Genomic DNA, 27,072 nt, shown 5'->3' with positions numbered 1-27,072 from the left:
CCTAGTGAGGATCTAGCGGTGATGAAATTTTGTGTCCTTTGTTTTGTGTTCTGCTAGTTCTACTTTAATGAATGCAACATACTTATAGCTGCTCTGCCATTGGGTATTACCGAGCATCATCCTGGCATCCCATTGGCTAAGAGGAACTTCTATGTGACTTTGTGTGTACTGTTATGTACTGTAGATTGATGTTAAGTGTCAATGCAGCGTCCTTGTCATTTGCCTCGGAGGTGTTTCGAAGGTTTTGCGTAAATGCGAATCACCCAGAAAAAGTGTTCACCGGTCGGGTGATCGCTCACTATACTGATGTTTGCCTTGGACGTTTTTGAGGGATTGTTAAAAGCCGATAAAAGCAAACGTCCTTGGATGAGTTCTTTACAAAACGGCAGGCAAAAACCATTTCTGAGAGAGACCATGGACTAAAGAGGGCAAAAAACGACAAGGACACAGTTAAAAGTTAAATGACCATCATTTTTATTCTCAAAACTATTCCTTGTGTTTTACATTATGCGCAACTCTAATTTATCATGCAATGATCTAATTGTAACATTTTATACTTTATGAAACATTTTTGTCTAAATTTGGGGGGCTTGGAACGAATTAGGGAATTTACATGGAAAACGCGTCTCTACTTACAATTTTTTTTTTGAGAAATTTCTTCCAAAATCAATTAATTTCTTAAGCAGAGGTACCACCGTAATAGATTTGAGAAGCACATTATTTTGGTATTTCTCTGGGGTTTGTTGGCAACTACTGCATCAAACATAGAGAACAAAGTGGTCCATTCAACTGATGGCCAAACAAAACCACATTCCTCTGACGTGTTGGCGTGGCATCTTTTTCTGGAGCGTACCGTCTCATGAGCCAGGAAGATCCTGAACACCCTGAACCTTGTGGCATTCGGTTAACATGGGCATGCAAGATGAGAGATCGTTATATAACGAGTCACCTTGTCTCCCCAGGGATCGGTTATGCAACCCAGGTAGTGATTGCCTACGCTGCCGTGTCGTACATTGTCATCCAGGCCTGGGCTTTCTTCTATCTCTTCTCGTCCTTCAGTGCTGAGGTTCCGTGGGCCAGCTGCAGAAATCTCTGGAACACAGGTAAACCGCGCCTTTCAACACATGCAGGCTATGTGAAGAAATTGTATCGTGCTGCGCATATCAAATACTATCTGTCTCTAATACTTTGTACTTTGGCCAACTACAGTAAGTCTATTATATTGTTGCAACATTTATCTGATTCTTTCCTTAGATAATTGTGTTGAATTTGACAAAAAGAATGCGTCATCCAATTGGACAGCAGCTGCGAATGCGACAACTCCTGCAACAGAATTCTGGGAGTAAGTACATTTTGAAATATGTATTAGTAATTTGGGCCACAAAAATGTCATGACCTCAAGCAAAAGTTAAGCTATTCAAATTTCTCCCGCACAACACAACACAAATAATGCAAAACTGGAACAACAAGAGAAGCTCACCCAATTAATTAAGTGCAGGCTAGGATTCAAGGTGTCTATTTGTTGTTCCAATGAAAAGACTTCCTATCTTGGCACGAAAGTGGTTGCTGATGGCCATGTGGCATCCAGCAATGCAAAATAAAATCAGCAAATTCCAAGCAAGAGGAGTGCATAAGTGAATAATGCATATTTTAATGCCACCACTAAGTTAGAAAAAAAAAGAGTATCTGTAGTCTCATTTGGAAGGATATTGTACTGTACATTCAGCGGTGCAGTCGTGAGCAACGGTATGAGTTATTTGAGTGGTATTTTGTGCAAAATATTGCACATGTACTGTACAAAGTTATGAGGCAACCCATAGGGTACAGTAACTATCCAAAAGGGTTTTATTTAGTGAAAAATACAACTTTGGATCTAAATATGCATGGTCAGAGGCCACAATGTGACGTCTGGACTCATATCTGTATTTAATGTATTCGATCCGGGTTACTGTATGACTTTTCAACAACAACTTTAACTCATTAACTGTGTCATTTAATTGTGATCAAACGTTGCTATATTTTATGATATTACCGTTTTATAGATTGTTACCAAAATGTCATATAACGATCTTTGAAATATCAAACACTGTTTGCAGCCAAAGCTTCACCTTTGTGGACGTGTGAGCAGGTATTTGCAATTTCTGCCATTTATAAAAAGGTAAATTGGTTGTGGATTTAATGTGACGGCTAAAACTAAATCTCGTTTGTAGAATCCTGCCTTAACGATACCATGGACTCTTAAACTCCAGTATTGTTTGGCAACAAGGCAACATAATATATGCATGGATCCACAATTTTGAAAAAAAAGTAGGTTTGGCTTCGATTGTTATTTTAGGTTGACTTGTGTGAAATTTTGTTTTAATCGTTTCTTGAAGCAACTTGACTGCATCACTCATTTAGCCACAACTATTATATGGGAAGAAAATGTCATCAGTTGTGACATCGAGCCTTGCTATGGGTCCTGCGCTCAACATTATTGTGCTTGAGATAATGCTGACATAGAAAACAGAAGTGCAGAAAATTCAGGAAGGGCTTCTAGCAATCCCATTAAGAATAACGTTTAAAAAGTTATTCATTAACGAGCAAGCAAAAAGTAAAACCCCATTGATAGCGTGAGGACTAGATGAAAGTGGACCAAGCATCGACCCTTGCAGAACCCTGCATGTTGAGAGACTCATTAACTGCTATAATTTAATGCAGAATACTTAATGAATGTCACATTTGCAACGTCATGATTCTCTATACAGAGATTTATAGTACATCAGGGCAGTTCATAAAGTTTCAGTAGCCATTTTTAATGCACCCGATTCAATTAGAATTATTTTCGGTTGTTGTGGATTCAGCATATTTGGGAAAGACTATTTGAAATACAAGTGTTTCTTTGTTTCTGACTGAAAACGAGCATCCTCTCATGAGTCTAAATCTGCCGAATCCTTTTGTCCGAGAAGCAAGATTACATTGACCAAGGCCAAGTGCGGTGTGCCAGTGGCTGATTGAGAGATCAGTGTCCATAATGTAGAATAATGAACACAAAGAGAAGCTTATTGTCAAGGGGAGTATGGGAACTTTTTTTGGCTGCTTCATTTCAAAAGAATCTCCCTCGTGAATGTAAACTCGCCTCCCACCTGTGCATTCTCTGCTGGACAACAAAATACTACACACTTGTGCAAATAGCTACTTGGGGTCAGGAAAGGTTTTGCAACATTGTTTGTGTTGGACATTGCAACACACCAAGTCAACTTGTTGTTATGTCAAACATAGCAGGAATGAAGAGAATGTAGTTAGAATCACTCATGGAAAAAAAACCCCTCAAAGATGAATTATTGTAGTCCTAACGCAGTTGTTATGAGTTCAATAAAAAATTGCAATATATTAAGTAGACATACTGGTAATATGATTCCAATAAGTTGTTTTTACTTTGGACTGATGATTCAAAAAATTGTTTTTTTTTTTGTCAAATTAAATATTCTTTGAATACTTATTTACTTAATGCTTACAACATTTTCTTTACAATACGTTCTACTGTATAAACCTAAACTCGTCTAAACACAGCATTATGATTAATATTGTGTTTGCCGAATATGACTTAAGCAGCAAAATCCAATCGTTTTTCGCCATCTCATGGGATGGCCATTTTGGCACTATCTGTCAGCTGAAAATGACATCACAGTTGCTCGGGGTTCAGGTGACGACCAATCACGGCTCACCTGTTTTCTAAAGATGAGCTATGATTGGTTGTTGATGGTCATTTGCTCAAGACAATACCTTTTATCAGTTTGAACATGAAAAATAGTGTGTAGTGCAGTGTATTCAAATAAATATATGTTCAACATGATTTGCAAAACGTTGTACAGTACTGTATTCTGTTTTTATTTATGATTAAAAAAAGTCACGACTTCATTGGAGTTGGGTTTGTACTACCACTAATATGAATCCTTATTGCACAATAAGAACTGTCCTCGTGCACCCTCAAAACTGAAATATTTCTAACAATCAGATTTAATGCTGCATTTCAGAATACTTTTGGGTCTGACGAGCAACAACATTCAGAAATTGTTCATGGGTACAGTGACACAATTACTTTGTTTCGAAGTCCGTTGAGCTGCGGGAAACGAATCATCCATCTTCCTGTCAACACTTCAGTCGCTACCATACATGTGCTGAGCGGAATGTGAGACAAGGTCAAAAAAGACATTGGAATATCAAAAATGTCATTGGGGAGCTTGTGATACAGGTGACATTCAATGAGCATGACGTTGCACATCATCATATATATAATGACTACGGATAGGCATTTGAGTACATTTCCTCCATTGGCTATGTGGAAAATCAGTTTGGCACAGTGCAAGATCTGCCCGTGCGGATTATGTAGTCGGCTGCACATCTGATGTGGGCAGTTGGAGATTGCCTTTCAACCCCGATCGTGCGTGCGTCCCTGTGTGACATGTCATGAATGATCTTGTCTTAACTGTAAATGTGGCATTTCCCGAAATATACAGTATCTCTCTCCAATAAAAGATGAATCAATAGGGAGCTTGATATATTTTAAAGTAGAATTAATCAATTTGGTTGGTTTTCATGCACTTCAGTGTCTTTTAAATTAAATTTTTGTTAAGCCGGGCGGCGCGCTGGTCGACTGGTTTGCACGTCGGTTTCGCAGTGCAGAGGTGCAGGGTTCGATTCCGGCTCTGAGTTTGCATGTTCTCCCCGTGCCTGTGTGGATTTTCTCCGGGTACTCCAGTTTCCTTCCACATTCCAAAAACATGGATGGCAGGCTAATGGCACACTCTAAATCAGGGGTGCCCACACTTTTTGGACCGAAGATCTACTTTTCGATCATCTAACCTCCCAGGATCTACCCTTACCAGCATGCGTGCACACACACACACACACACACACACACACACACACACACACATGCACGCACGCACGCCATGATGAGAAACAGCCTGAAACTGACGCATGCGATGCACTTTTGCAGCCTGTTAACTATCGTAGCTCACACGTACCATTTTAAAGTGCTTCCTTGGGCCCTCCAAGATTCCTCTTCTTTGCCCGTGCCCTCTGTGAATTGCACATGAAGCAAACTCTGAATGAGAATAATGACGAGAAAAGATAGACCACAACAGCTCTGATCACAAGCTGCAATTGCAGACTGCTGAGCGCTAACAACTTCCGGTGACGTAATCATGCGCCATCGTAAATTCAAGATTTACCTGCTTTATTTTATTTTAAAAAATGTTTTTTTTTGTGAAAATGAGACTGATAGGATGATTATGGTGCAGCGTACATTAACACAAAAAATATATTACTAACATGTACAAAGACACACAAATGGTTGTTTGTTTGTTTTTGTCTCCTCGACACTCCTCGGATCTACTTGGGACCTGTCTTAGATCTACCGGTAGATCAGGTTCGACGTAATGGGCACCCCTGCTCTAAATCATAGGTGTCAAACTCAGGTCGTGGAGGGCCGCTGTCCTTCATATTTTCCTAGTCAATTCTATTCAAATGAACAGGTTCAATGTCAGGCTTCCGCAGAGCTTGCTGATGAGCTGATCCTTTGAATCAGGTGTGTTGCAACAGGGAGACTTGGAAAACATGCAGGACAGCGGCCCTCCAGGACCCGAGTTTGACACCTATGCTCTAAATTGTCCCATGTTGTGAGTGTAAGTGTGGATGGTTGTTTGTCTATGTGTGCCCTGCGATTGGCTGGCAAGTGGTTCACGGTGTCCCCCGCCTACTGCCTGAAGATAGCTGGGATAGGCTCCAGCACCCCCCGGAACTCTTGTGAGGATAAGCGGATTAGAAAAGTCTGCGGAAAGATCATTTAAAAGAGGTCATCACACCAAATATTTTTTTTTTCCTGGATCATTAGGAGTTTCAAATTTCCTGGCCTGAAGTAACATTAACAATGAGGTGTTTGTTTTGTTTCACTGTTGTTTACAGGTTGGCTGGAGTGCTCCACTCTCATGTTGTTGTCCTGAACATAGTACTTCTTTCCCAAGCTGTTTTAGAAAAGACGTAATTGTCTGAACTGAAATTTCTTAACTCTTGAGTTAGGTGCAGAACATGACACGTTACATGTTTGACCATGTCGGCTTGTGATGTTTTTGTTTCAAGGAGACGAGTTCTAGGTATATCCAATGGGATAGAAGAGATTGGCAGCCTGAGGTGGGAGCTAGCCTTGTGTCTCTTGTTGGCTTGGATTCTGTGCTACTTCTGTGTTTGGAAAGGAGTGAGATCCACTGGAAAGGTAACACTCTTTATTTTTGTAAACACATGCACACATATGAGTTTCAGAAGAAGCCACGTGATTACACTCAGATCAGGAAGCTGACGAAAAGGTTACAGCAGAGGTAATCCTCCAACATTGGGATGCAATCAACTGTGGCCTAGTTCCGCTCTGTAGGGGAAAAAAATGGATTATTACTGTGCATTGAGCACAGTTTAGCCCTGATCCTTTTTTTATTAGATACAACTATCCAAACCTATTTTACGAGTATTAACCCTCACGTGTCTCTTGTTGACAGGTAGTTTACTTTACAGCCACTTTCCCTTATGTAATGTTGGTTGTTCTGTTGGCTCGTGGACTCACTTTACCCGGCGCCATGGACGGCATCATTTTCTACCTCTATCCTGACCCAACAAGGTTGGTGGACCCTCAAGTAAGTAATAAAGTGCCAGGCGAAAATAAATAAATACATACTATAAATCAACCAAGTACCATGATGGGATGCCGAAACAGCTCCATAGGCTAAATCTTGTGTATCATCTTAAATTCACATTTTATTTTTCATTTTTGTTCATCAATGTAAAGTTCATATTTCATTTTCTGACCTTTGCACCCAGGTTTGGATGGATGCGGGAGCACAAGTCCTCTTCTCTTTTGGGATTTGTCAGGGAAGTTTGACAGCTCTTGGCAGTTACAACGAGTTTAATAATAACTGTTATAAGTGAGTTCTCTTCCCTGTTTGTTTCCTGTCTCGGGTCACCACTTTCTGTCTGTTTAGCCTTTTCTGCTTCAACAATATTTTTATTCCTAGCACATGAAGGTCTACGCTCCGAGTTGTTTATAAAAAGAACGGATGTGACTTTTCAAGGTCATTGCTCTCCAAAGTCCAACTGCTCAGGATATTGTTGAAATGGCTTCTTTCTCCCTTCGAAACCCACAATTGAGTAACTTGTCGAGGACGTTTTTGAGTTGCACAACAATTGACTTTTATGCTGTATATGAAATGTATGAAGAAGCTTCATCACTCTCAACAAGGAAATGCCATTTTTTCCACCCTTACACTGTTCCCACCCAACTTCACGGAGTGGAGTCTGCTGTCTAGTGGTGACAGATCTGTACTACTACAGCTTCTGATTGAGAAAGAGAGAGAAAACACAAGCAGATAGCCAGCTAGCTAGCTAGATAGATAGAGAGATAAAATGATGCACAGTGTGTTGTCAAGTACCTGTAAGTTGGTTGTCTAATAATTATTTCATTGTTTCCCCATAGGGACACATTTGTTCTATGTTTGGTGAATGGTGGCTCAAGCTTTGTGGCGGGCTTTGCCATCTTTTCAGTTTTGGGATTCATGTCCTACGAACAAGGATTGCCGATATCCGAAGTGGCCGCTTCTGGTAAGAATCCAAGTATAACTCATGATTATTTCTCACTTATGCAGAGCATTTGCTCGATGATAACAATGCCGAATGGTTCTCAAGTTTTTTAGTCAACACCAGTGCTGACATTTTGAATCATCTTATGAAGACGGACAATGTGTCAAGTTCATGAAATGGTTCTGTGGATATTGAGACCTTGCTTGGGTTACACCTGTATGAGTGTTTTTTGTTGTTGTTTTTAATATTGATGACTCTGTGTCTAAATGCAGGACCTGGCCTGGCTTTTATAGCATATCCAAGGGCCGTGGCAATGATGCCTTTACCTCAGTTGTGGGCCATCTGCTTCTTTATCATGGTCATCCTGCTGGGAGCTGATACACAGGTGTGTTGAAAATGTGCTTCTGGAACTTCTGGTCAGTTTCTGGTTTGTGTTAATGGATCTTTGCTCTGTTAGTTTGTGAGCTTGGAGTGCCTGATGACCTCCGTGACAGATATGTTTCCGACTGTTTTCCGGAGGGCTTATCGCCGAGAGCTGCTGCTGCTATGTCTCTGCTCCGTTTGCTTCTTCCTTGGTCTACTTCTCGTCAGTGAGGTGAGAGAATGGCTCTTTTGATTACCGCTTTGTTTTTGTGCTCGGTGTATATTGGTTATCAGGTAATGGTACAATGGCCCGCCGATTTGCTTTAATGACCACAAATGTTTTGTCGTGATCTGTTGATGCTATCTTCTTCCAGGGGGGCCTATATTTCCTTCAGCTTTTTGACCATTATGTCTGTAGTGGCAACAACCTTCTCCTCCTTTCAGTGTGTCAGTCCATCGCAATTGGATGGATATATGGTAAGTCCTTGTAGCTGTCAGTCATTGTACATTTTCAAATATCTGTACCTCCTCCCGCCTCGCTACTCTGGCAATATGTGATGATAAAATGAGCCCCTACATGGAGTATCATGTTCACTTACTGTATGTAAACATTTCCGGAAACACCGTGCCACGTGACGTCGCTTTGTTGGTGCACGTCACTCGATGTCGCGCTTTGTGCGCATGCGTGTCACATCACGGAAGTGTTCCATTCACATTAGAAGTCGCAATTGATATCTCAAACTGGAGCAAAAGATATCTCCAATTCAGTTGCACCTCTGTTGCCGATTTGTAGATATCAGGAGCGAGAAACCCCGCACACATGAATGACAAAAGCGGCATTATTTCTCCTTGGTGAAGTGATGTTGCAGATACCTGTTGGTCAGTTTGAACGGGGTAGACATGAATTGGAGACGTCACAGTTTGTTGAATGGGCCCCAAAATAAAATCAATCAAATAAATCAATCCATTGATTAGCCGCTTCTAATCACGAGGGTCTCACGAGGGTCGCGGGCGTGTTTCAGGCAACTGTTTTCGGGCAGTAGGCAGGGCTACACACTAAACTGATTGCCAAACAATCACAGGTCACACAAAGACGAACAGCCATTCACGGTCACAATCACACCTGGGTGTAGATTCAAGAGTGTTCAAATAATTTACCATGCCTGTTTTTGGAACGTTGGAGGAAATCGGAGTACCTGAAGAAAACCTACACAGGCAAGGGGAGAACATGCAAACTCCCCACAGGAAGGCTAGAGCCTGGATCTGAACACTGGGCCTCTGTACTGTGAGACGGACGTGTTAACCGTGCCGCACGTTACATACTGTACATCCTGAATAAAAATTGAAATTAATTAAAAAAAATTGTCACAATGTAATTAAAACGAATCAGAAAGACTGTCGATACCTTCAACGTTAATTCTGGACAGCCAAATTTAGCCATTAAATGTTGACGCGTCTTGACATAGCGCAAACATTTTTAATCCAGCACATTTATTCCGTACAGTTAATTTGTATGAAATTTCAGACGGAGTACATTTGCATTTAATCTTTTGGGGCAGTTTTCCAACATTTATTTAAAAGTTTTTAAACTTTTATTTGGGCCTAACGTCTGTGTGCGCATTTTAAGTGAGTCACATTTTAAGTAGTGTTTTATTTTACGCAGTGTTAAGTGCCGTGTTAATGTTCAAACTGTGCATTATGTTACATTGGCTTACAGTAGTGCTAAATATATCGCAGAGGAATACAACCTCTGCCTCGTTTTTTCCGGAGTATTTTGTTTCTCTGTATGTATGTTAGTCATTGTGTTGGTGATACTTGAAGAGCTACCTTTTTTCAAAACGTTTTTAAGGTTATACTTGTAAATTTTGATAACCATTTGTCTAGGGCAATTAAAACACCAGGCAAGTTTGCTATGGCTCCCTCATTGGAGATACAGAGGCAGTATTGGTATGAGCTGTTACTTTTGGCAATGACTGTGTGTGCACAAATACAAAGAAAAAAAAAGAAAAAAAAAGGGCTCATAGCCAGCGGTTTGGATCGGAAAAATACAGGCGCTTGCTTGTATGAGAGTACTGCACTGTTAAGCACATCGAAACTGAACTGCTGTTTACTTTCTCTTCTTTTCAAGAAAAGCCGGTCGACAATTGTGATGAAACGGTTACCATGGCAGCATTCATGCTTCTCTCCTTCGAGAACTCTTTTCGATTTAAAGGGACCCTATTAACAATTTGTTAATTTGTTTGCACTGTTCATTATTTCAAAAACGCAATATTCATTTCACTAATATGTTAAAAAATTTCAATGAAATCAACTTCAATATTTTGTGTAATTGTAAGTGAAATAATCGCAAATTATATTACAGGTGGTGTGCCGCCCCTACGGATACTGCGAGGGGGCGAAAAAACCTAGCAAACTGACTTGAATTCACATGAACAGCGCATGTGAAAGAAATGCCATGCCCTTCCTCCTTTACTTGAGGGAATTCTAGAATTGGGATTACATTACGATGGCACATATGCGGAAAAATATTTCGGTAGTCTTGCAAAATATGGTCTCTCTTGCCACCTTGGTTCACGTGCTTCAAAATACACGCGCTTTGAGCTTTGGTCATAGCATTCTATTGGTTCACCACTAGATGGCGATAAATTCTGCAAATTGTATCTTTCATAGCTACCTACCGGTTCTACTTCCGGAATGGACACTGATTGGCCCTGAATTTGTTGACCTCGTTTGAGGACGTTGATTATTTCGTGGCCGCGGAAGGCTGGAGGGTTTGCCATTTCGCAATCGTATCAACATTTGTTTTCAGATTAAGTTGCTTTTTTAAACCTTTATCCAAAAACCCCTTACGGTTTTGTATCCACGTTTGACCTTGGGCGGGGGTGGAGGTTGCTGGGGGTTGCTGGCGGTGAGCGGTGGTTTGGTGGACAACGTTGAAAAGGAGGGACTTTGATTTGCTGTGCTTTGAATGGGCCTTCTGCCCTCTTGTGGAAAACATTGCTCAATGCATCTCATCCAAAAGATTTCTGATCTGGAATTGTGATTTTGTTTAGAAAACGTGTTATAAAATGTAAGGAAGAGGTCACATGTATTTGTTAAGGTACAAAAGATGAAAGTCTATTAAATGAGTAAATGTGAGAAAGTTATACTTGTTTTTTTATGTACAACCCCCAATATTATAACTTAAATCTATTTAATTAACTTTTTTAAAAATCATAATCCTTGAAACAATGATTTTAATGGTTGTTAACTCGTGACTGGAAGAGGGCAGCAGCACGATGGTTGACCGTTTAGCACGTCCCCTTCACAGTGCAGGGTTTGATTCCGGAGTGTTGAGTTTGCATGTTCTCCTTGTGCCTGGGGTAGGTTTTCTCCGGGTAGTCGAGTTCCTCCCACATTCCACAAACATGCATGGCAGTTTAATAGAACACTCTAAATTGTCCCTAAGTGTGATTGTCAGCGCGAAGGGTTGTTTGTCTGTGTGTGTAATGTGTGCCCTGCAATTAGCTGGCAGCCTGTTATCCTGCCTGAAGACAGCTGGGAATGGCCACATCACACCCATGACCATCGTGAGAACAAGCGGATTAGAAAATGGATGGATGGATAGAAGAGGGCATTAAGACACTTGACAGTGCATACATTCCTTTCATGTGTCTTGGTCTAGACAACTTGTTGTGGACCTCTATCCAAGTACCACAGTCCCGCGGGTCTTATGCACTTCATCTACCAAATATTTTGTCCTCTTTTGTTCTTCCCATCATGCCTGGTTAAGCTCATCCAAGCATGGGGGGCATTAGATTCCAAGGAGGCCTTTGCAGTCTTTATCTGACATTCATGGATACTTTGTTCTTGCCTGTTGTAAACCGGGATTTGTTAAAAAAAAAACTCAGAGGGGCTGATGTCATGGACCTGAAATATATTTTGTTAGATGCACAAATACACTCATCAGCTGTTTAGATGAGTACACATAATGAGAACCAATGCTCGAGCTCTATCAAAATTTAGCTTTTACCCTAATGACAACGTTTATTTTTCAGTGACGGTGGGTTTTTTTTGTGGCTATTTACAGTAATCCGATGTGGAGTCTTTATTTTCCTGGGTAGTGCTTTTACAAATAAAATTGTAATAACATGAACATGCAAACTACTAGATTTTTTTTAATGCTACCAAATTTCATGTAAAAAGAGACTTCTCATTTTGTGTTCGATAAACAGGTGCAGATCGTCTCTATGACAACATTGAAGAAATGATAGGCTATCGTCCGTGGCCACTCATGAAGATTTGCTGGCTTTATGTTACCCCTGCTGTTTGTCTGGTGAGTGAAATCATGTCGGTGGTGCGAGTCATTTCTGTGACAACGACAATGAATTAGTGTATGGAACATGCCTTGGCGACACGCTCACCCATCCAATTCATGTACGGTAATACAGGTGTCTGGAGTTTTCGCACAAAGCTTCATCTTGTTGTTGTTCTTCTCTCAAGCTTGAAATGACATGCTTGAAATGACATGAGAAGAGGTACAAGGAAGAGGTGCATGAGAAGAAAGTTCAGGATTTAAACTGACGTGAGGAATTTGAGAAAGGTGCTGGTGTCAGTGCCAGGTGGGTTAGGATGAAGTGAACAAAGAGAACACTGAGAAACATATTCATACTGTCTGCTGTAAGTGGGTAAGACTCATGTGACTTTCAGTGTGCAGTATTTGTGTTACGTTGTGGTAATTATTGAAAATTCAGACATTCAGTCAATGCGAACCAACAAAGAATTGCCTTTAACGTGATGCCCCGCATGAGAGTGCGTGGTGGTGGATTGAAAACCTTTAATTCCAGAAAGTTCTATTTCTAAAGATACATGTACAGCGGTTCCTCGATTTACGACAGATTTCTGTTCCAAGGCGGCGACATCACTTGAATTTCAACGTTAGAATGCTTAATCTGTAGATCAATTTGGCTCCGTAGGCTCAGTTTATATGCCCCCCCCCCCCGCCCGACGCAACCATTACACAACTCATCGATGATTTGCATATGCTTACAGAAGTTGAATTTTTAACATTTCCTCTAATTCATAAGACAACATAACACAATTTAAACTACAAAACGGAACATTTTTTCAATTCAATGACAGTTTTGTTACTGTCAAAACAAATCATGCAAGTGGCTTGCTGATGCGACATTTAAATTTATAGGACAAATACAAATAATTTTAACGTGTCAGTCAATATCCATCCTTTTTTTGTTTAACGTGACTCCAACAGACTGTTTTTTTTCGGTGTATTATCATTTATCAAACTATATTAATTGGTGTTTCACATTCAGGGCTCATTGGGAAGTTTTTGTTGATATGCGCTGCTTCCGCACTTGAAAAAGATTCATTCATCCACAGAAGATTTTGTCTAGGTTTTGTTAAAATGATCAGCAACGTTTTTGTTGTTGTTGTTGTTTTAAGATTGAGTAGTTTCATTCCTTACAGTTGTCCATGGCAATGAATTGCTTCTGAATTCGATTTAGGATTTTGAGAAAAATACAGAGAAAATAAGAGAAAATCTTCTTTTAAGTTGTCACGAATAGACAATTTTGACAGCATTAGATTTACTCATGTTTCACTTTTTTCCGCAACAAAAGAGGCTGTCACTTTTGTTTCAACATTTTAGTTGAACATGCATGAAATGCTGAACATATTTGCATGGTCTTAAGTATTGCCCTTTAGTATGAATTATTATTATTATTATCATTTGATTTTAAAAATCGGATTATTTTCCAATTTGGCTACTCAACCATGGAATCTGTTTGTTTGTTTTTTCATTTAACTTTTTAAGTGCAACGACCACCATTATAAATTGAGAAATATTCAACAACTACAATGGGTACCCGAGAGATTATATTGATTTCAATTCATTCCTCTCCTTTCCACTGGAAATTTCTGCGTTGTTCGTAATAAATAATTTGAATGCAATTCTTTTGAAAGGTCCATTTTTGGTGCCACTTACCGACAGCTACAGCCTTATCCCACTGGGGGGGCAAACAATTGGGACTGTTGGCCTTAGCTCGTAAAATGCGCTTTGACTCACGTTGTCAGGGTTCATTCAACCTCGCAATTATGGTAGTTCAACAAAAATGGCAAGCAGTTAAGGGTGTGCCTTGCCTACCGTCCAAATTCAGCAAGGATCTGCTCGTCGTGAGGATAAGCACTTTGGAAATAGATGGAAAGATATAGAGTTTCAGTTATCCACGTCAAGTCAAGTCAAGTCAAGTCAACAGTATTTATAGAGCACTTTCAAACAGCCATCGCTGCATACAAAGTGCTGTACATGGAGCGATTTAACATATACAATAAACAGTAAGACGAATCAGTAATAAGTAATAAGTAATAAGGCGGTAGAAAGCACCAAGCAGTAAAATCAAGAGCAAATCTAAGTCATGCTGAGTCAAACGCCAAAGAATACAAGTGAGTTTTGAGGAGGGCTTTAAAGATGGGCAGCGTCATAGCGATCCATTCAGGTGTAATCGAGGCAACTAAATTCTTCTTGTTTGTTTGTTTGTTTGCTTTTGTGCATTGAGCAATTAAGCCTATGCAGAGGCTCCAAAACAAGCAGTTCCCTTGGTTCTCCAAGCTGGGTACTTGGGCTGACTGGTGTCTGACAATGGCTCTTAAAAGCCAGTAAAGCTACATAAAATTCTGTATTCACATGTTGTTACACGCTTTTATGAGATATCCCAAACATGCCCACGGCACATAACATAACATAAAAAAAATAAAAAATAAAAAAACTCCCACTAAAGAGCAGTTGCCTGTTAAGATGGTTTGGCAACAGTTGATCAAAGCTGAAGCAAACCCGGCTGCAAAGTGCCCCACCCTCCCTCCAAAAAGTGTGCACACATTTTTCCAGACGAGCCCTGTAAGTTGAATAAAGGTGTTCTATACATATTGATACACTATCTGTGATAAATTAAAAGGTAACGTAAATGTTGTGACATAATGTAGTGGCACAGAAAATATTGCAAAAAGGTCTGCTTCCAAGGCGCAGCTCTTTCAAATGAAAAACTATTCAAATTTTGATTTTCTATGGAGCTCCCTTACTTGGAGGCATCGCATGAGGGTATTGTTGTAAAACCGAGAACCTCGTGTATTTATAATAATAAGACTAATATTGGTTGTCAGTACAGTATAATATTCTTTCTTTTAATTTATCTCAGCATCTCCATTATTCTGACTACCGGTAGTTTAGGGCAATCACATGGTTCTTCTACCTGTTTGTGTGGCGGCTCAGTTTGAAATTTAAGTGACAAATATGTTCTTTTACCTTATGAAAGGCTCCGGCAAAACTACGGTATATCTATTAAGACAAGATAAAGACACGAAAAGAACATCAATAGTTTTCTTTGTTCAGGCCACTTTCCATGTTGAAAGGGAGTCAGAAGAAATGAAACCAAACTCCATTTTCTAATACGCTTATCCTCACGTGGGGGTGCTGGAGCCTATCCTAGTGGTCTTTGAGCAGTAGGAGGAATCTGCAGAAACAACCATGGAATCTGTTTGTTTGTTTTTTCATTTAACTTTTTAAGTGCAACGACCACCATTATAAATTGAGAAATATGCAACAACTACGATGGGTACCCAAGAGTTAATTCCATGCAGGTGACGCACAGTGATGCGTTAGCTCCCACTGTGCGGGGACAGGATTTGAGAAATTGATTCCCCCTATTTCTCTTCTTAAATTGTTTATATTGATTTCAATTTATTCCTCTCCTTTCCACTGGAAATTTCTGCGTTGTTTGTAATTAATAATTTGAATGCAATTCTTTTGAAAGGTCCATTTTTGGTGCCACTTACCTACAGCTACAGCCTTATAGATTTGGTTCATCAAATCAAAAACTGATCTTCCCATTCAAATCGTTTTTTGTTACACCCCTAACATTCATATACAGTATGCTGTCTGTCCAGCGTATGAAAAGCCTTGGTGGTAAAGTTATATTTTTCCAATATTTTCATAAAGGTTTGACTCCCGTCTCTGTACGGGGTCGTCAAACGACACGATAAATCCACAGGGTTCACAGACTGCTTTGCTAGATTTCTGTTTGCAGATATTGATCGTACTGATATATTGGGAGCTGCACACACCTCTCACTGCATTGTCTCTATTGTGACTGCACAAAGAAGTTGCCACTGAGTTGTAGATCAGCCGGCATGTTCTACTACAGCTAATCAGTGGAATTTTGGAACCAGCATGCAACCAGCAATTGTATTTATAATCAGCATACGAATCTAACTCAACAGATTTGTTCTTTTCAAATTGTTCCCCAGTGTAATTTGTTCTTGCCAAAGGATTTTTTAAAGGTGTTTAATTCATTTTCCACAGTAATAAGAAGCTGTTTGAGGTATTCTCAAGAGCAGTATTGAGTTGTGTCATCAACAAAAACAAACAAAAAACCTCCAAACAAACACTTTATAAACAGTATTAATAAAATACAATGTTAATAGTTTCGGGACAAGCAGTGGGACGGACTCTTGGGATTGTGTGCGGTATTTCAAATTCTGTGTTGATCATCGTCCTTTATTGTGGTATGCCAAACATGCTAAATTAAAACGATGTTTTTAAAAATGCACTTCGGTGGTTGCAAAATCCAGAAATGTTGAAATTTTTCATGCGAATTCTATCGTTTCTCTCGAAAGGGAACCGAGAAAAAAAATTTGGGTTTTTTTGCTGTGTAATCATGACTGCTGACGTATAGCCTCCTCTCCAGATTTGATATAATGCCACGTTTCTCCAAAAGTTTCTCGGGGGAAGTTTGTAGAAATTTACAGGACCATTTCCAGCCCAAGAGATCCCACTAACCCTGTCTGTTGTGATGCTGAAAGCACACTGAATGTCTTAATGTTTTTATCTGTGTTTTGTTTTGTTACTTGCTAGGGTACCTTCGTCTTCTCCTTGGTGAGGTACAAGCCTCTAAAATTCAACAAAACCTATGTCTATCCAACGTGGGCCTACGCTCTGGGCTGGTGCCTGGGACTGTTCTGTGTTCTGCTGGTGCCTCTGTGGATCCTGTTTAAAGTGACTCAGATGAAAGGCACAGTGTGGCAGGTTTGTATTTTTGGTCACTGAAATATGGTTTGAATGTGGTTCAGAATTGAATTCACTTTGAAATTCTGTCTTCCTGTTCCTAACTGTAAAATGTTGAGAGTTCACCAAAGAATGATGAGCATCAGGTCTTTGAAACTAATATCAAGGTCAATGATATCGGACTTACTGTCAAACTGTTAAGCACAGTACCACCCCTTATCGTTATTAAACAGATCGACGGGGAGTATTTATTAGGGAGCTTCATAAAAAACAAAAAATGTTCACATTTTCTTGACATTTACTAGTTTCGAGGCAGTACCTCAGGGTTGTAAAAAATATATAAATTCAATGATTTACAGCTTATTTTATACACCACGTAACTCAATATGATTCATTTACAGTCATTAACAATACATTTCAAAGCAGAGAGATGAATACATTTCATGTCAATGTAAAGAAATAAAATAGCTCACTAAAACTACTAAATCTACAAAGCAGTGCGGGATTTTTTGACAAACGGGATTTTAAGACCTTGAGACCCTAATCATTGGTATGGGGGGGGGGGAAACGCTGAATTTTCAACCTCTATTTTAAACTTCATTGGTGTGTTTTGAATATTTATTCCTTCATTTTATTAATTCTGATGAGGCTACCACTAAATCGGGGGACCGTACCATCCACAAGTACGGGGGGGGGGGGGTAAAGAATGCTTTTTAAGAGTGATTTTGTAGGGGCATATTATTTCACGCTAAGCAAAATTTCATAATTTGACCAGCATGCTTCCTTAGTCATAACATACAACCGACTGTTGGCAGGCCTGCCATTGCCGATTCTAGCCCGGGATGAGCAGCACGCGGCGGTTGCCTCGGCAACAAGCAGGCTAGCCAAAAATGACCCCCACACTCCCCTGGTTTGGCACTATCTCCGTTGGTGACACAGGAATGATTAAAGCTCCACCAGGCCTTTTGTGGCCCAGTTTGACGACTCAACCAAAGAACCGACACTGCTCTAGTCCCAGTGCTGCACAGTGCCAGGAACAAAACAAAGCACGAAAACGCAAATGGCTTTCTAGAAAAATAGCCCACCCTCAATTCTATTGCCTTAGTTCAATCTCATGCCCCTGATTCTTTTTGATGTCTGTCACTTGCACTCATTCCAAGAATCAGGAAACTTTTTGAAAAGTTCTGCGGGAGATGGAACAAAAACATGACTTAAAAAAAATAAATATAAATAAAAATCCTCGTCTCACCCCTTGGGTGGTGTTCGTCCCTCATTCAGCTCGGGTCCTCGACCAGCGGCCAGGAAGCTTTAGGGTTCTGTGCAGTATCCTTGCTGTTCCCATCACTGCACATTTCTGGACTGAGATGTCCGATGTTGTTCCCGGGATCTGTTGCAACCACTCATCTAGTTTGGGGGTCACTGCCCCAAGTGCTCCGACCACCACAGGCACGACCTTTACCTTCCAGGCTCTCTCCAACTCCTCTCTGAGCCCTTGGTATTTCTAGAGTTTCTCATGTTCCTTCTTCCTGATGTTTCCATCACTTGGGACCGCTACATCCACGACAACGGCTTTCCTCTGCCCTTTATCTATGATCACGATATCTGGTTGGTTCGCCATTACCATCTTGTCAGTCTGGATCTGGAAGTCCCACAGGATCTTCGTTCTGTCATTCTCCACCACCTTCGGAGGTGTTTCCCATTTTGACCTTGGGGTTTCCAGTCCATACTCCGCACAGATGTTTCGGTAGACTATGCCAGCCACCTGGTTATGGCGTTCCATGTAGGCTTTCCCTGCCAGCATCTTACACCCTGCAGTTATGTGTTGGATCGTCTCAGGTGCCTCTTTGCACAACCTACACCTTGGGTCTTGTCTGGTGTGGTATATCTGGGCCTCGATGGCTCTGGTGCTCAAGGCCTGCTTCTGAGCAGTCAGGATGAGTGCCTCTGTGCTGTCCTTCAGGTCAGCCCTCTCTAGCCACTGATAGGACTTCTTGAGATCAGCCACTTCAGTTATGGTCCGGTGGTACATCCCGTGTAGGGGCTTGTCCTCCCATGATGGTCCCTCTTCCAGCGCCTCATCTTCTGTTCCCCATTGTCTGAGACATTCTCTGACTACGTCATCCGTTGGAGCCTTCTCCTTGATGTATTCATGGAGCTTGGATGTTTCATCCTGGACAGTGGCTCTCACACTCACTAGTCCCCGGCCTCCTTCCTTTCGGCGTGCGTACAGTCTCAGGGTGCTGGATTTGGGATGGAACCCTCCATGCATGGTTAGGAGCTTTCCGGTCTTAACGTCCGTGGTCTGAATCTCTTCCTTTGGCCACCTTATTATTCCTGCAGGGTATCTGATCACTGGCAGGGCATAGCTGTTTATTGCCCGGGTCTTATTCTTGCCATTGAGCTGGCTTCTTAGGACTTGCCTCACTCGCTGGAGGTATTTGGCCGTAGCCGCTTTCCTTGTTGACAGTTCGAGGTTGCCATTGGCTTGTGGTATACCAAGGTACTTGTATCTGTCCTCAATGTCTGCTATTGTTCCTTCGGGGAGTGAGACCCCTTCAGTGCGGACTACCTTTCCTCTCTTAGTCACCATCCGACTACATTTCTCAAGCCCGAATGACATCCCGATGTCGCTGCTGTAGATCCTGGTTGTGTGGATCAGGGAATCTATGTCCCTTTCGCTCTTAGCATACAGCTTTATGTCATCCATGTAGAGGAGGTGACTGATTGTAGCTCCATTTCTGAGGCGGTATCCATAGCCTGTCTTGGCGATTACTTGGCTTAGGGGGTTCAGTCCTATGCAGAACAGCAGTGGGGACAGTGCATCACCTTGGTATATGCCACATTTGATGGACACTTGGGTAAGTGGCTTGCCATTGGCTTCAAGTGTGGTTTTCCACATCCTCATCGAGTTCGCAACGAAGGCTCTTAGGGTCCTGTTCACCTTATACAACTCCAAGCATTCAGTGATCCATGTATGTGGCATCGAGTCATAGGCTTTCTTGTAATCAATCCAGGCTGTGCACAGGTTGGTACGTCGGGACCTGCAGTCTTGTGCGACTGTTCTGTCAACCAGGAGCTGATGTTTGGCTCCTCTGGTATCTCTACCAATGCCCTTCTGTGCTTCGTTCATGTATTGATCCATGTGTCCACTTATCTTAGCCGCAATGATGCCTGACATGAGCTTCCATGTTGTGGAGAGACAGGTTATTGGCCGATAGTTGGATGGGACTGCACCCTTCGAGGGATCCTTCATGATCAGGATCGTTCGCCCTTCGGTTAGCCTTTCTGGGTGAGTCCCATCCCTCAGCAGCTGGTTCATTTGTACTGCTCGGCGCTCATGGAGTGCTGTGAGTTTCTTTAGCCAGTAGGTGTGGACCATGTCCGGGCCTGGTGCTGTCCAGTTCTTCATATCTGAGACTCTTTCCTGTATGTCTGCCACTGTTATGGTAACTGGGTTCTGTTCAGGGAGGTTGCTGTGCTCCTCTCTCAGGCTCACCAGCCATTGTGCACTGATGTTATGTGCAACCTCCTTCTCCCATATGCCTTTCCAGTACCTTTCAGTTTCCAGTCTTGGTGGGTCAGCTCTGTTGTTAGGACCCTGCTACTGAGCGTACACTTTCGCAGGTTGTGTTGTGAACAGCCTGTTTATTCGTCTGGTCTCATTCTCTTTCCTGTACCGCTTTAGGCGGCTGGACAAGGCTTGGAGCCTTTGTTTGGCAGTTTCGAGTGCTTCAGGTATGGTCATCTGGATGTACCTCTCGGGTATCGGCCTTTTCATCACACCTCTCTGGGCCTCCGTCAATTGACTCACATCTTTCCGGGCCGCCTTGATCTTAGCCTCCAACCGTCTTTTCCATGGTGGGTAACGTATCTCATGGCTTCCATGGTTGCTCTTATAGCCAAGAGTCTCTAGGATCACTGATGCTGAAGCGTATATCGGCTCATTGGTTTCTGTGATAGTTATGGTAGGGATCGCCCTCAGCTACTTTAATTTCCCAGGGTAGAGTACTGTACTCCAAAATTGGAATGCCCCTGAACCTGTTGATGTTTTTTTTTGCTCTCTACAACTCCAAAAGACAAACATGTTGTGATCTTAAGGTTCAGGATTTATTATAAGAAATCACTAAGTTATCAAGGTCGGAAGGAGCAAAGCCATGGAACAAAACCTTAAAATGACATCTGAGGTGGACCAGACTGCAAACTTATAATAATAGATATGGGGAAGACCAGAAATCAGCATGTTCCAATAGTCAAGGTGAGATGGATAAATACATGACTTAATGGTCTTTTGCGACACCCATGAAAAGTATTGAGGGAATCTTAAACGTTACTGTGAAGATGAAGATGTTCTGGCAAAAGTTCCTGATGTGCCTTTGGTGGTAGAAAAGTTGAACAAAAGATAACTCCCAGATTTTTTTTGTACAGTCACTTTGGGTAATGGCACTTAAATAAAACCACAGACAGGCGCCTTTGCCTGGCAGGACCAGTAATGGGCATTTCATTTTTTTCAGGGTTAAGAAAGAAAATATATTCAGGTCATTAAGAGGTAAATCTCAACAGGATGATCCTTTAGATTACAGTAGTTGTGTGGGGCGTGGGTAGTTGAGTATCGTCATCATCACAGTGAAAGCTGCGGTCAACTGCGGGACTCCGCAGGTGACATTACAATACCGCGTGAATTACACAATGCACCCTCTCTGAGTGATCAAATCTGAGCCAAAAATGTCATTCCTTAAACAATAAACATTTCAAGGCAATCTAGTAGTGTGTTATGATCGATGGAATCAGTAAAATTAGTAAAAGCCCCCATTAGCCATTAGCCACTAGCCACTTTGGCGAGGGCCGTGCCTTTACAGTAATCTGCCCTGAATCTACATTTAAATAGTTCAAACAGATTATGAGAAGCTACGTCATCAGTGATCTATTGTGTTATGATTGGTTTTTTTTTTCTAAGAAATTTGGAGATAAAGAGGCACTGGCCTATATTTGTGAAAACTTTCAGGCTTGAGGTTAGGTCTGTGAAGGACGACTATAATAATGCTGAAATATTTGACTAAATACGAGACTGGTAGCAGCACAGTCACTCGCTAAATATGCCAATACAATGAGAGCCCAGGTGAAATAGATACAATGAAACCGAGAAATGCAGAATTTTTTTTGGAGCCCTGCAACCATGTCCCATCTTACAAAACGTTATTCTCTGGGACACTCGATGAGACTAACTGCTTGTTGAAGAAAAAAAAGGTGCCGTGCTCCCTCTAATTACAACCAATACAGTGGCCTGTGATGCAAAAAGGGTGGGGGCTGTGGGAACGAAAAAATATACAGCATATATCAATGATGCCCTTAAAAAATCAGTAAGATCATCAATGAATTGATGTCAACTATAGTGGGGTGCAAAGACTTTCAACTCCTACTTTCATATTACCTCTTTAACCATCAAGGGAAGAAAGTCATATTGAAAGAGCGACAGAGAATTAGATTAATGAGCTCTTTTGCGAGTTTTGGCACAAGAGGTTGGGTTACTTAATTAGCTGTTGGCAGAGAGGACAAGTTGATTTCGTATTTAACCTCCACCCCCCCAACCCCCTCGTTAATGATGACTCTGGAGTGTGCTCAATCCGACTCAAAAGCTACCTGTATCCATGTTACATTCCTTCAAATCCTTGACAGAACGTGAGAAAACATGGAGAAAACATGCGTATGTGACGGGCTGGGAGGGAACATACTGTTCCATAGGCTAAACGAGTGCCCATTTGAGCCTCCGAGACTCAGTTGCAACCCTCCATACATGACACATCAACTTTGCAATGAGAAGATCTATAGCAAAAAAAAAAAAAAAAAGTCTAAAATCTATCACCACACTACATTATGGCCAAATGATACTGTCATGTCTTCTCGGAATGTGTAAATGTTGTGACCAAAGCCTGGCAGACAATTGGTAATATGCAAAGGCACCGAATGACACTTTGCTAATGACGCTAAATCGTAAGAAGTTGCAGGTGAAGGCTGCTTAGAAATATGTAAACAGGCTACCGGCAAAGTGGCTTGACAAAACATTCTGTGCTCCACCAATAATTTATACTTTAAACTCTTCAACACTCACTACCACTGTTCACTGCAGCAGGATTCAAGGTATTGAGAGGCCCATCAAAGACATTTTAATTGGAAACTACAAATGCATGGTGGTTAAACTTCTGCACCTTTCCTCCCCATCCGCCAGTGGGCAAACTACTCACAAACCGTCAAAGTCGGCCGCCATCCCTCCTCCACGTTCACATTTAGCAACGGCTCTCCACAAGGATGTATATCGAGCCCCTTCCACTTCTCCCGAAGCACAAATGACTGCACTTTGACTCATCCTTCTCATAGCATCATTAAGTTTGCGGAGGACACCGCCGTAGTCCGGCTCATCTCCAAAGAGACCGGCTTGTGTGTGTCTGCAAAATTTATTATGAATATAAAATTTGATTTCGGTTGGAAATTTAAGAGTAAGATATGATGAACATTACATGACATTTAGTGAGTTAGTCCGGATTACCTTTTCCCCACCTACTGTGTAAATATAAAACGCCTGTATTTATAGGGCTCAAAACATCAAGGTGTTGATGAAGTTTATATCTGCAGTCTCCATCGTATTGCTCAATCATACTGGAATTCTGTCCAAACTCTTTCTGTTGAACATTCAACCCTTCCAAGAGCACCAGGGGATACGGGAATCTGAGCTTCCCTTTGTTTTGAAATGCACATTGGCGTTGGATAAATGATTCCTCATCGGTTTGTAACCACATTTGGAATCCCATTTGAGGATATCTGATCCTTTGTTGTTCTTGATATCACCTGTGCATTTTTGTGACTGTTCCTTGGCGACGTGTCTTCACAGAATCTCAAACAGCTTTGTCGCCCAGAAAACAAGCCCCACAACTCGCCGAAGCAACCTGAGCAATATCCACTGAACCCCAGCAAATCTCTTACTCCTGTGGCCAATGAGTTCAAGGGAAGCGGTGGAGTTGAAATGGAGGTGCAAGTATGAGACCATGAACATTTTCACCATAGTTTTGCAAGCTGCACGGTTTCAATTTCTTGTGCCACTAGATGAGGCGTCTCTTGATTACGGCTCTGTTTATTACTTAGTGGTTATTGCGTTTAGATACATTTAGCTAAAGTGCACCAAAATTCATTTCCAGGCGAGAACATTTTCCTTTGTTAGTTGTGAGCATAGGGGTTCTGCAGTGATGTTCTCATAATTAAATTATGAGAAATCGAAGCACTATCTATAGCTGTACACACACATACTGTGTATATATATATATATATATATATATATATATATATATATATATATATATATATATAAAATCAGTGGTTCTTAACCTTGTGAGAGGTACCGAATCCAACTAGTTCATATGCACATTCACCGAACCCTTCATTAGTGTTACAAATTTAAGACAAAAAAAATGCATCTATTAAAAAGAGAAAAAAATGTGAACACAATTAGTATCAGTATAAAGTATACGTTTTTTAATTGGGCACAAAATGAACGAGCCAGTGATGGCCAAGCGGGCGCTTCATAACTAATTGACATGTTGAGTCGGGTGTTTGTCTTAACCTCCAAGGCAGAGACTCCGTCGAACCTCTGAGACCTAGGTTAAGAATCACTGAGATTGTGAAAAAAATATGACATTTACAAAATTGTGACATATGAGGTTTTGGCCTGATGCCACCGATATTCTGGCTCCTTCAAATAACATCCGACATATGTTTTGACGAATTTCACTTGACAATGAACAAAATTCTTGTGAGAAGAGATTCAACTCCCCTATGGCTGTTTTGTTTATCCAGCTCATCATCACTGCCAATTTGTTCTGTAAGAGTGCAACAATTTGCACAGTTTGCACCGGCTGGTTTGAATTTTAATACCTTAATACGCATGAATTCATACATATGAATTCCGGTTTTTGGTACCAAAAAGGTTTGCGGAATGGACTGTATGCACGTCCCGCTTACACGTTTGCCACCTCACCGTCGCTCGGCTAACGAATAGCAATAACAATGACAGCATCCAACTCACTGTCTGCTAGAATCATGTCAAGTTACCGTAAATGACGTCTTACCTTTCCATAGCATCCATATCCATTTCCAGTTTCGCAGTACATGCAGGTCCATGTGTACGGAGACTTGCACGGCTTCATCTTCGCGACTCTCAACTCTCCACTCAACTTTGTTTGCAGACCACAAAAACAACCCCCTTTTGTATCAAAGTGCTGGTCAAAAACAGTGCACACAAATACAATTGACAGGCTTTACTGTCACTGTAAGGAGCAGATGCGGCAAAATTGAGGCTCTCAATATAGAATTGACAACGAAAAATAACGTAACTGTGACAAGTAGGCCGGGATGAAGTTCCTCGTGGCTTGAGAGCTTCTCGATCCCCATGACGGGCGCGGCTGATTGAAACGTCTCGCTCATCGGGATCCAATCAGCTGGAGGCTTCAACCATCGTTTTCTTACGCTTTCCATCTCCTTTGTAATATGGGTCACCATTTTTTATGACGTTTCCACCTTTAAAAGCAAAGACACTGAACTATTGACTATACCTAATATAACGTCCCAGTAGCCTGACATGTGGAGACCGCAAATATTTTTCTTTGGGAAATGCTCAATGTATTCCTGTGCATACAGTCCATTGTCGAAACCAGATGTTAGTATTGCTTGTTGCATTAGAATCACTCATATGTACTGTACATCTTTTGATTCCAACTCGTTAATTCTCCACATCTCTGCCTTTTAAATGATGTTTACTGACTGAATTTAGTGTTAATCTCGCTTTGCTACCCTCAACGATACAACTCATCTAATGTTACTGAATTCTTAAAACATGCTTTTATTTTTGTGATTTTTAACATTTTCATTTTGTCTTTTGTCTGTACACTCTTTGTCGATGTATGGTCGCGGCCAATTTGTGTTAGAAACAGCTCTGTCCAGTGACATACTCATTTAAATATCCATACAATACATTTTATGTATCATTTGCTTACATCTGCTAAGTCTGAGAATACTAAAACCATTAAAATAATCCTGTGCACACTATAGAAAAGTTGATTTAGAGGTTGTGGGGTGTTGCATCGACCTTTGGCCTGTCATTTGATCTTTCATCCTTGTCTGAAATGCTGCAAAACAAATACAGTTGAGGGCAAGATTACAGAGTGATTCCACAAAAACGTTGAGATCTATTATGAGAATAAATTTTGAAAAAAATCTGTGTATTTTGGAGGAAACAAATTGTGTAAAGCATCAAATAATGTGCTGTTGAATGGATGGGTCCCAACCTTCCAGTTGAGAATGAGTGCCTGAAGTCATCCAAAATATCTATGGATACCTACAATCAAGGCACAACCTTTTATTTTGTTTTTGCCTTTCGGGTGGAATTCGGTATGAACCAAAAATACACCATAACTTTTACATGTGTATTTAAGTTGCAGATCAGCTTTTCGGTGTTCAATAAATATATATTTTGCACAATTTCAAGTTTATTAACAAGGACCCGAATGACAAAATGTAACTGGTATTTAAAGAATCCTATTCATGATGTCATTTGGACATTGTGAGACCGAGACAAAACTTAAGAAATGGATCATCAAAAGCTTTCCACTGCAACGCAGAACCTTCTCAGAAGAAAGCGTCATCGGCAGGTAGGCAAAACGTGGATGAGGGGATTTCCATGAAAATTAAATCATAATAATATTGATATTAACAGTAATTGAAAAAAAAAGCCTGCTGTGGATTTTGTGATTCAGCTCTTTGTTAGAGAACAGCAACTATGGAAAAAATCTAATAAACTGAAATATTGAAAACGTGGACATGTGCATTCAAATGTATTCAGAAGGTCAAATGAAGTTCACCTGTAAAAGTTAGCGCACATTTTAGATTGAACCTTAAAAAAAATGTACCCAGAAGCTGAATACAGTCTCTCTATTATTTTGTGAGTAGATTATTTGACATATTGACACTGATTGTTTGATAGAAAGAAAGCCATATAACCAAAC

The 27,072-nt window shown here is 41.0% G+C and overlaps 1 protein-coding gene across 2 annotated transcripts in view; it reads left to right on the top strand.

The window, feature by feature from the left end:
• Nucleotides 1-26,123, top strand: part of LOC127607286 (sodium- and chloride-dependent GABA transporter 2-like) — a 33,760-nt gene extending 7,637 nt beyond the window's left edge. For both annotated transcript variants that reach the window (XM_052075472.1, XM_052075471.1), the window contains 12 exons: nucleotides 963-1,103; nucleotides 1,255-1,342; nucleotides 6,124-6,256; nucleotides 6,534-6,668; nucleotides 6,853-6,956; nucleotides 7,505-7,629; nucleotides 7,881-7,993; nucleotides 8,066-8,203; nucleotides 8,346-8,448; nucleotides 12,186-12,286; nucleotides 16,877-17,047; nucleotides 23,910-26,123. In XM_052075472.1, coding sequence (XP_051931432.1) covers nucleotides 963-1,103; nucleotides 1,255-1,342; nucleotides 6,124-6,256; nucleotides 6,534-6,668; nucleotides 6,853-6,956; nucleotides 7,505-7,629; nucleotides 7,881-7,993; nucleotides 8,066-8,203; nucleotides 8,346-8,448; nucleotides 12,186-12,286; nucleotides 16,877-17,047; nucleotides 23,910-24,059 — 1,502 coding nt within the window. In that variant the 3' untranslated portion in view covers nucleotides 24,060-26,123. The remainder of the gene's footprint in view (nucleotides 1-962; nucleotides 1,104-1,254; nucleotides 1,343-6,123; nucleotides 6,257-6,533; nucleotides 6,669-6,852; nucleotides 6,957-7,504; nucleotides 7,630-7,880; nucleotides 7,994-8,065; nucleotides 8,204-8,345; nucleotides 8,449-12,185; nucleotides 12,287-16,876; nucleotides 17,048-23,909) is intronic.
• The last annotated feature ends 949 nt before the right edge of the window (nucleotides 26,124-27,072 follow it).

This window comes from Hippocampus zosterae, chromosome 9, assembly GCF_025434085.1.
Source record: "Hippocampus zosterae strain Florida chromosome 9, ASM2543408v3, whole genome shotgun sequence".
NCBI lineage: Eukaryota > Metazoa > Chordata > Actinopteri > Syngnathiformes > Syngnathidae > Hippocampus > Hippocampus zosterae.
The sequence above is the reverse complement of the archived record's forward strand: the minus strand, read 5'-3'. Positions and strand labels throughout refer to the sequence as shown.